At 40.5% G+C, this 10482-nt stretch overlaps 1 protein-coding gene across 1 annotated transcript in view; it reads left to right on the forward strand.

The window, feature by feature from the left end:
* The first annotated feature begins 2399 nt into the window (after window positions 1-2399).
* LOC142383027 (uncharacterized) overlaps window positions 2400-10482 on the forward strand; it is a 31740-nt gene continuing 23657 nt past the window's right edge. The window contains exons 1-7 of the mRNA XM_075469144.1: window positions 2400-2496; window positions 4205-5477; window positions 6077-6112; window positions 6206-6384; window positions 8073-8244; window positions 8353-8403; window positions 9566-9672. Of these exons, the coding sequence (XP_075325259.1) occupies window positions 4227-5477; window positions 6077-6112; window positions 6206-6384; window positions 8073-8244; window positions 8353-8403; window positions 9566-9672 (1796 nt within the window). The 5' untranslated portion in view covers window positions 2400-2496; window positions 4205-4226. The remainder of the gene's footprint in view (window positions 2497-4204; window positions 5478-6076; window positions 6113-6205; window positions 6385-8072; window positions 8245-8352; window positions 8404-9565; window positions 9673-10482) is intronic.

A 10482-nucleotide genomic window follows, 5' to 3' on the forward strand; every position in this document is an offset into this window, starting at 1 on the left:
CCGGACCCCCTCAACGCCCTGACTGCGCCCAGAAATTCTGTCCATAAAAATTATGAACAGAATCGGTGACAGAGGGCAGCCCTGACGGAGTCCAACTCTCACAGGAAACATGTCCAACTTACTGCCGGCAATGCGGACCAAACTCTGACACCGGTCATACAGAGACCGAACAGCCCATATCAAGGAGTCCGGCACTCCATACTCCCGGAGCACCCCCCACAAGAGTCCCCGAGGGACACGGTCGAACGCCTTCTCCAAGTCCACAAAACACATGTATTTACAATAGCACATGTTTCACAGATTGCTGAAATGTTGCATTAATAATTTGTAGTTTAGGACCATGGACAATACACTTCCTTGCAGTGACAGTTCTTTGTGCTGACTTTCTGCTGTTTCCTTTGCCTCATTTTCAATTTTGTGACCTGTCTGGTTTAAATGAATGTGTTGCTGCTCTGATGAAGCCTAATTTGATAAAGTTTCAAATTCATTTTTTAAATATTTCGTTAATAAATGTTTCATGAGTAATATAGTTGTCTTTGTCACATTTTATTTGGGATTAGTAGATAAGGTAACACTGTGAGAGTCATGTTATATGACTTCTCCAGTGCTTTTAACACCATCAAACCAGATCTCCTGAGAGACAAGCTGGACCACGCGGGAGTGCACCACCACCTGTCATTATGGTTCCTGGACTTCCTGAGCAACAGGCCACAGTATGTGAGGACAAGTGGTTGTGTGTCTGACACTGTGGTCTGTGGCACGGGGGCGCCACATGGGACAGTGCTGGCTCCTCTTCTCTTCACCATTTACACTGCTGATTTCACACACAACACACCACACTGTCACTTACAAAAATTCTCAGATAACTCAGCTATTGTGGGTCTCATTAACAACAACGGGGATGAGAGGGAATACAGAGAACTGAACAAGAACTTTGTGACATGGTGTCACCAGAACCACCTCCAGATTAATGCTGGAAAAACCAAAGAACTTGTTGTGGACTTCCGCCGGCGCAAAGTCCACCCCCCTCTCTTACCAGTGAACCTCCAGGGGACTGACATTGACATTGTGGACACATATAAGTATCTAGGATTTCACCTCAACAAAAGACTGGACTGGACTGATAACACGCAGGCTCTCTACAAAAAGGGTCAAAGTAGACTCCATCTGCTATGGAGACTGAGGTCTTTTGGGGTCCAACAAACCCTACTGAAGACCCTCTACGACTCTGTGGTCTCCTCTGTTGTTATGTATGGTGTGGTGTGCTGGGGCAGCAGCATAACAGCAGCTGAGGGAAAGAAACTCAACAAACTGGTAAAGAAAGCTGGCTCTGTTCTGGGCTGCAGCCTTGAGCCTGTGGAGGTGGTGGGAGACAGGAGGATTATGACAAAACTGTCATTAATCCTGGGTAACATCAACCACCCCCTGCATGGAACAGTGGCAGCCCTGCTGAGCCCACTGAGCAGCAGACTCCTCCACCCTAACTGTAAGACAGAGAGGTACCGCAGGTCCTTTCTTCCCTCTGCAGTTAGACTGTACAACAACAACAACAACAAGTCCCTGCGGTAGCCATGATGGTGATAATGATGATGGTGGTGATGATGATGATGACAATGCTAAGCTGTTACTGTGACCCCCTCTTCTTAATTTAATTCTTAATTTAATTTATTTATTACTATTTTAGTCTTTTTCTTATTTGTATGATGCTGCTAACACTGCACTATCTCTGGGTTTTGAAATTTTTTAAGCCCTTTTACTAATGCATTTTTTTAGACAGGAATATCTCTATTTTTATATAACATCCCTATTTTATTATCTCCCTTATATAGTTTTAACTTCCTGATCCTGTGTCTGTATGTATGTCTACTTTTGCACAAGCTGTATGTATGTGTGTATGTTGCTGCTGCGACTTATGAATTTCCCCACTGTGGGATAATAAAGGGCATACTTACTTACATACTATTATGCACATTTACAGATATTTTACATGATATGAGTGATAACACGTGTTATAAGGCCTATTTTGCACAATAAGTGTGCCTTGAGATTTTTACTTGTCCTTTGGTGTGCCTTGGGGCACAAAAAGTTTGGGAACCACTGATCTAACGGATGTCATCTCCATTTTCACAATTGTTTATGTAACATAAAAATGCAGTTATTGTAAGTATTGAATTGTTTTTATTGGAGATATTCAGGACTAAATGAACTATGCAACGTTGTGACCATGTCTAAAGCTCACTGGGTACTTTGTAAATAAAAAGCAAACAGAAATTTAACAAGTCCTATGTTGAAATTTGTTTATGGGAAATCGGGAGTGAAGGAAGTGAACTCATGCTGATTCTGATCTGACTGGCTTGGTGAGTTTCAGTTAGGCGGAGACCTGGGATCTCTTTTCTTTTTCCGCATTGAGCCATCTGTAAGTCCATGGCCGGAGCGGTGCTTGCCCTGAGATCAGCCTGAAAGTGCGACAGGGGCGTGCGGGAGAATTGTCAGCAGGTACGCGACGTCCAAATATCAAATCAGTTCTATATTATTGATAGGATTCTTCGTGTAAAACAGACGGGTGTTTCCGTTAAGGTTTTTTTTTCATCTAAACATGAACTGCATGCTTGATTTGGAATACTGTGGCTGCTTACCTTGGTAGTGGCTCCGAGCAGAGACGGGTTTCTACAAGTGTGGTCAACCCGCCTTGAGGAAATGTTCTAAACTGGTCTGCCAATGAGCTAAAATGTATAACTTTTATATCCAGCACTCACAGAGCAACGACCGTCTTTGGCGTCCTCAGATATAATGGGTAGCTGAGTTATTGTGATGCATTATGTATTAAGAAGTTTTCTTCTAAAACGCCTGACAAAACTTGTTAACATTTCTCAAGCGCATGGCTTATTTCTTGCTCCAAATATTTTCAGAAACACTTTAAGTCACTTTTTCTTCAAATTTTCTAAATATAAGGAGTTGGTCGAGGAGTCCTGGAAAGGAAATGATTAACCCAGCAGGCTACTCGCGCTGTTCATGTTAAAAGGCATCGGCAGATTTCAGATTTAGTGATATTTTAGAAAGCTTATGGAAACAGGAATTGCAACAGGTGAAGTTGCAAATTAAGACAAATATCAAATTTTATATAGTATTATTTATTTATCGTAAACTTTTACAGTCATGGTATGCTTGGTTTAATTTGATCTTCAGTTTTATCATAATTGCTGACAAAGTATGACACTTGACGTGCACATAATCAATCAATGAATCCTAATAAAGATCTGACTTGTTTCTGGACTTAAAGATGCCCATGGCTGAATATTTCTGAATTTGTAGACTGTTTCCAGCATTTTACTCCCACTTTTCTGTCTCAGTTAATTTTACAGTAGGTCATCAAATCTGTTAACTTAAAGTTGTACCACAGGAATAGTTGTTAATGTGTAGAAATACAACATTCAAACTCAAGACATACCTTGGCAATTCTAGAATGAATTGAGGAGACAGAGCTCAGATTGTGACCAGCAAGAAGTTAAATCAGAGCAATAGAAATCCTAAAAGTATTACCTTTTGACCAGGAAAGACGACAATAAAGCTAATAATGAATAACCATAACCCACCACTATTCTTCTTTGATAATTCATACATACCAAACAGATTCAGCTCAGCACTGCAGTGAAGGGAAGGGAAGGGAGGGTTGTGTTCATGCTAACATGTTAATGTTAACAGATGAGCTGTAGCATTCTGGACCAGCTGCAGCCGTGATAGGGAGGCATGGCCAACACTAATGTATAGGGCATCACAATTGTCCCGTTGGGATGTGATAAAAGCATGAATAAGACTTTCAAAACCATTAAACAATTAAAACGGTTTGACTTTAGATAACAGCTTATATTTAAAGAAACCATTTTTGACTACTTGGTTTGTCTGTTTCTCAGAGACATCCCAGCAGTGGTTTTAGTTAAACAAAGCTGTTGTGTTTCAAAGGCTGGTAAAGTGTCATGAGCATAACTGAGACACTATATTTCCTAAAGATAGATCAGAAACGGGCATGTATAGGGAAAATTACATTGGTTCAAGTATCACTGTTTTTTTGGGGGACTCCAAAGGAAATTAAATTTTTTTTTGTTTGGTTGAAATATATTTAGCGGAAATCCAGTGCCAAGAAACTAAGATCTACAGCTTCTTAAAATGTGAATGGACTGTTAATCCTTTGTGTTTGTTTCCGTAGAGAGTGAAGTATCCAGATCCATATGTCGTCAGGAGAAATGGGTTCTGTCACCAGGTTTGACAGGGTGAGGGAGACCCCACACTATGACCAGGTGCCTGTGGGCTCCCTATGGCGGGACATTGACTTTCCCCCTCCACCATCAGCCCTAAATGGAACAGTGCCTGCAATCAGTTTAGACCCCCTTCCCCCTCCTCCTCTCCCTGAACAATCAGCTGTTGGACCTGAATCCTTCTATCCTCCTTCCGATGATGAGCCAGTGGAGGGCGACCGTGATACGATGGACATTAAGCCAGTTCGCCGCTTTATCCCAGACTCTGTCAAGAACTTTTTCCGTCGCAATAGCAGTAACCGGGGCAGCAAGGGTTGGTCCATTCCCACTCCTACACACCCTCTACCTACTCCTTACTCTCCCACCCCCTCATCCGTAAAGAGTGCCAACTGCCACACTACAGCCGGAATCCGATGCTCTCCGCCCCACTCTGCCCCCCCATCTCCTTCACTTCCTGGCTCCTATCGGGATCCCTATGGTGGCTCTGGAGGTAGCTACACATCTCAGAAGGAGCGAGATGGACTGTTGCTGGGTACCGAAGCTCGAGACTTGGCATCGACAGTGCCAAGTAATCTCTCAGCCCAAACATACCAGGAGCGAGTGGAGGAGTATCATCAACGCTATGCCTACATGAAGTCTTGGGCTGGCCTGCTCAGGATCCTGGGCTGCGTGCAGTTACTGCTTGGAGCAGTTGTGTTTGCCTGTGTCTGCTCTTATGTTCATAAGGACAATGAATGGTTCAATATGTATGGATATTCCCAGCCACAGCTGTTTGGAGGGCTTGGTGGAAGTCCTGCTGCATTTGGATATGGGGGGACTTCCTACACAGGTCCCAAGACACCTTTTGTCCTTGTGGTGGCTGGTCTTGCATGGATAGTGACTGTTATTCTGGTAGTTCTTGGGATGTCCCTGTACTACAGAGCCATCCTTTTGGACTCCTCTTGGTGGCCTCTCACAGAGTGTTCCATCAACCTGGTGTTGACTGTGCTCTATTTATCAGCAGGGGTAGTTTATGTGAAGGACACAACTCGAGGAGGGCTATGCTACATCCCGGTCTTCAATAATGGAGTAAATGGTGCATTCTGTCGCACTGAGGCAGGCCAGACAGTAGCTATCGTCTTCCTTTTTATCACCATGGTGCTCTACCTCATTAGTGCAGGAGTGTGTCTCAAACTGTGGAGGCATGAAGCAGCCAGGATGAGGAAGGAGGGGCTCGCACAGGAGGTCTGACACCAACATGTCTATTTTTCTGCCTACATTATTTCTGCTGACCCATTTTTTGCAATATTGCATTACCCTAAACCATCTCAACTAAATACTATAACCTATCCTTCATTTTGATATAACTTTTTTCAACATTTTGCAACAATATTGATATGGAGTTAAATTTTGTGGGGTTTTTTTTGGTTTTTGTGAGTGTTCAACCAAAAAATGGCAGCAGATTATCTTATAGTTATGACAGCATTTGGTAAATAAACTGTATTCAGATAGCGCTTTTCTTTTCTAGTTGACCACTCAAAGATCTTTTACACTGCAAGCCACATTCACTGATTCACACACAGTCATAATGTACTTCTTATTCTATAGTCTTATAGGCTATACAGGTAAGCATAAAATGGTGGTTAGATTCTGTTATTTTTTTTAACCTTTCCTCAATTTTTTTTTTTCCTTTACAGCAAAGCTCAATTTTGACAAGACATTACAAAATCTATTATTGAAACTCAAGTTTAATTACATTTAGAATATTGTTTTCCTTACTTTGACACAATGTAAATTTTTAATAAATAATTTCCCATCTCTTCCTCCCATCATAACAAACCTAGATGAGAACCATTGGGTCATCATTCCCACTGTCTGTAGTAAGTCTCAAGGACATATTTCATAATTGCTCTAGTAAGCACTGCATTACACACGGTACCTGTCAACTGAATTATTCTATTTATTTACGACAGCTAGATTCAGCATCTAGGGCCTCAGAGCAGACACCCCTCCCCACCATACAACCAGACATCATGAATGCTCCAAGCATCAATGTGGCTTCATCCTTAATGGCACTGGAGCCTGAGATCCTGCGAGGTCACATACCGGCTGGACACATCCCCAAACCTATTGTTATAGCAGACTATGTTGCGTAAGTATTACTTAGAAAATATTACTTAGAAGGTATGTATTGCCGTATTTGCATTTTTTAGGTGGACACCCACTAAAAAAAAATAATTTGCGAGTACTGGTTGCCAATAGACAACTTTGCATTTCAGTGTCGTTTTTTTACCCACAGTGTTGTGTTTGACTTGAGAAAACTGTAGAAAACACCATGGAGGCTATAGACAAAGTCAGCACCGATTAAATGATGTTTGAGCAGCATTTGTGAATACAATTTAATTTTGTGGGTGAGGTGACAACATTTCAGAAGTTGAATGAACAAGCTTCATTTGTCACAGAATGCAGAACTTGCCAGTATTCCATAGAAAATTATTACTGGTTACTTTGATTAAATGAAAACACAGGGAGTTTAGAATGGAACAAAATTAAAATTTTACTTTGAGAAAAGTTTATAATGTGTAAATTATATAATGTCAAATTATAAGTGTAATGTGTAAATTATAAGGCATATGTTTTATGCCTCTGACAGAAACGTGGATAATTGACACCTTCACTTTACTCGACATGTTATTTGGAAGGTTACCACCTTAAAATCCATCCACTCCGCTTAATCCAGTTCGGGGTCGCAGGGGTGCTGTCCCAGGAGCCTATCCCAGGAGCCTATCCCAGTTACTATCGGGCAAGAGGCGGGGTACACTCAGGATAGGTTCCCTGGTCCATCACAGATTCTTAAAGTCATGTCTCCAAATGCAAAATGATAGGAGAGGTTTGAAAAGAGAATGGAAAATGTTGCTTAGAATACATGAGAGTGAGTAATTTATTGGCTCATTGTAAGCTCCTGTTACAAGACAAAATACTAACAGACAGGCACAAGTTTTATTAAAGAGATCACATCATAGCGAACAAATTAACAAAGTTGTCAGGGCTAGTTTTTTCCAGTTGCGTCTCCTGGCCAAAGTTAAAATGTTTTTGAGTCGTCATGACCTTGAGAAAGCCATCCATGTCCTAATAAGTTCAAGGTTAGACAATTGCAATGCACTTTATGTTGGCGTCTCCCAGTCTTCTCTCAGTCCCTGTAGCTCGCCTACCAATCAGAAGGTTGGTGGTTCAGCTTCCCCAGGCCGCAAGTCGAAGTATCCTTGAGCGAGACACTGAACCCCACGTTGTCCACCAATGTGTCCATCGGTGAATGTATGTGTATAGAATAAAGCACTGACTAAGATGTGCTGTACGAGTGTGTGTGAATGGGTGAATGTGGCATGTAGTGTTAAAGCGCTTTGAGTGGTCAGCTAGACCAGAAAAACGCTATACAAGTACAGTGCATTTACCATGAGAAACAAATGAAACCTCATCTACTGTAACAAGCTTGAGTCTTTTCTGAGCAGATAATCTAAAACCATAAACATGCATGAATGGCAAAGATCTAACTCTTGCTGACACATCTGTCAGAGAGCTGCCAGTTATCATGTCCACACATCCACCTAGTTTGACAATTATTGTCTGAGAGCGGAGACAAACAACCCCCCCCCCCACCCGACCCTAAATTGGATTAAGCGGGAATAGAAAATGGATGGATTATCCATACTGGAACTTTAGAGAATCTACCAAGTAAAACAAAGTCTCTGCCCTACCAAGAATCTGCTTGTGGAAAGGCTCACTGAGCTGAATGCAGCCAGTGGCCCAAACAAATTTGTTGTCTCCTGGCCTGTTTCTTAGGAAGTATCCCAGCATCTCCTCAGATGAGGGAAGGGACCGATACAAGGCTGTGTTTCATGATCAGTACGCCGAGTACAAGGAGCTGCATGTTGAGGTCCAAGCCATGGCTAAGAAGTTTGAAGAGATGGATGAGATGATGCAGAACCTCCCCTCCAGGCCCTCCAGCCAGATGGTACAGCTCTCCCTCTGTCCCACACAGCATGTGTACAAACACAAACACTTGGATTCAGAATGCATATTTTTGTCCAATTACAGGTTGTTTTTTTGTATTTCTTTTCAGGAGACGGAACGGATCAATAGCATTATAAGGGAATATCAAAGGAAAAAAGCTGTAAGTATACATGATAAAATGGGGTTTGTTATCCATCCACTGCCGTACACTCTGAACTGGTTGTGTGTATGCTTACCATCTTGAGAAAAAAAAATGTATTTCTACGAAATCTTATTATCCATTGCTTAATGTCTATGAGCAAAAAAATATTACTTACAAGACCATGTATAAAAGGGCTACTCTAGTTATTTCGCCTTGAACTTGAATTATTTTAAGTAATTTTTTTTAAACAGAAATTGAAAATGGAAATATCAAGTCTAAGCAGAAGGAGACAAGAAGGGTTTTTTAAAGTTTTTATTTCATTCAAAACTTTTGTAATGAAAAACTGAAAAGCATGGATAAAAGTATGGTCAGAGATGGTTAAAGATGTTTTGATGGCACACTTTTTGCTTTTTTTTATTGTGGTTTCCAATCAGCTTTTTCTCCATTACCCTCTCAATTTCTAACATTTAACTCCTTGTAAACGTGGTGATCAGGATTACAAAGGCAAGTTACAAGTGCAATTTAACCGTCCTTTAAACCTTCAATAATAAACTTGATTTTAACATAATTAGAGTCAACTTTAAAAGTCACTTTCTGTACACATTTCAAATGTCGAATCGATCTGTTTTTCTTCCTCTTGGTTGTCTCGACTAGCTAACATCTAGCCCTCATCTAAAATGCAGATCAAATGGAACTTTACATGCTTTTCCCATCAAATGCAAAAACTTTGCAGTTGCATGCACTATAAATTGGAGTCTAAGTAGCTTATCACATCTATGGTTAGTCTAGTGAAAGTCTAGTGAAATAACAATTTCACACTCATAGCAATGGAATTCCAACTTTTCCTGTTGAGGTGAATGGAGGTCTCTACCTATTTTTTTATTTTTTTTTATCACTATTATTATTTTTTAGGGCAGATCCCTGTCAATAAAGTCCCTGTTAAGACATGTTACTTTGAAGGCATTATTTATTAAAATTTTCCCACCTTATTTAAAAGTTTCTATGGTTTACTGAATTGCTCTATATTATATTACTACAGATTATTTGCTATTCCCTGACCTGCCGGAAAGGTGTCCCTGGTATAAAGAAATGACATTGCTAAGACAGAGAGCTGTTCAGAGATCTGTCTGTCTACTCATTTATCCATTCATCCATCCACGTCTTCTCAATTTCTTGTTAGGACCCTACATATCTGGAAAAAATGGAGAGGTGTGAGTACCTAAAGAACAAGCTGTCTCACATCAAACAGAAGATTCAGGAGTACAACAAGGTCGTGGACTCGAATAAAAATAACTAAACGCTGCAGGTACACATTCCATTCATGGGCAGTCTGCACTTGGAAGAAAACATACTGTCTTGCACATAATGGAGCAGTCGGACTGTTTTTGTTGTTTCTAGACATGTGAAAATGAATTCCATCACCAATGACATCATGACAAAGTAAAACTGTCCCGGGGATCAGTTTATCTTTTTAACAAATAATGAAAGGCAAAGACAAAAATGAACCGGGGATTTGAAAACATTGCAAGTCTAAAGAAAGTAAGAGATAATGTCACTAAATGTACAGTACTTGCATACAACATACAGATGATATTGTATACAACAATTTTGGATTCTTTTTTTCCCAGTGATATTTTATCTAAAGTTAAGAAATGAACCTGTGTGTAGTGTAACTTAGCATAGAGAAACCTCTAGATCAGCTTCTTTAAAAATAGATTGGAGCAACATGTTATTGTTGGAGTGGAAACTTATACCTTTCTCATCTGATTCTTGTATTATACAAGACGTAAAATATAACACTGTATTGTCACTACCTGATGTGGGTCACTAGTATATCTGAGACATCCATGCTCAGACAAGACTGGCACATGTGCCACAGCGAGCCCCCCCGAATAGATAAAACATTTGGTTGCTTTTGCATGCTGGTAGAATGCATCTGGTCTCCAAAATTAAGTGTAACCTACTTAATTCTTAAGCTCATTTAGGTGAAATTCTGATTATTTATTTAGAAATTGAATACCATAAATAATGTATTTTGGTAGTAAATTCAGTTAGAGTGAATGTCAACTAAACAGCCACAGGTTTGTTTGGGCTCAG

The sequence above is a fragment of the Odontesthes bonariensis genome, chromosome 6 (assembly GCF_027942865.1).
Source record: "Odontesthes bonariensis isolate fOdoBon6 chromosome 6, fOdoBon6.hap1, whole genome shotgun sequence".
NCBI classification, from domain to species: domain Eukaryota; kingdom Metazoa; phylum Chordata; class Actinopteri; order Atheriniformes; family Atherinopsidae; genus Odontesthes; species Odontesthes bonariensis.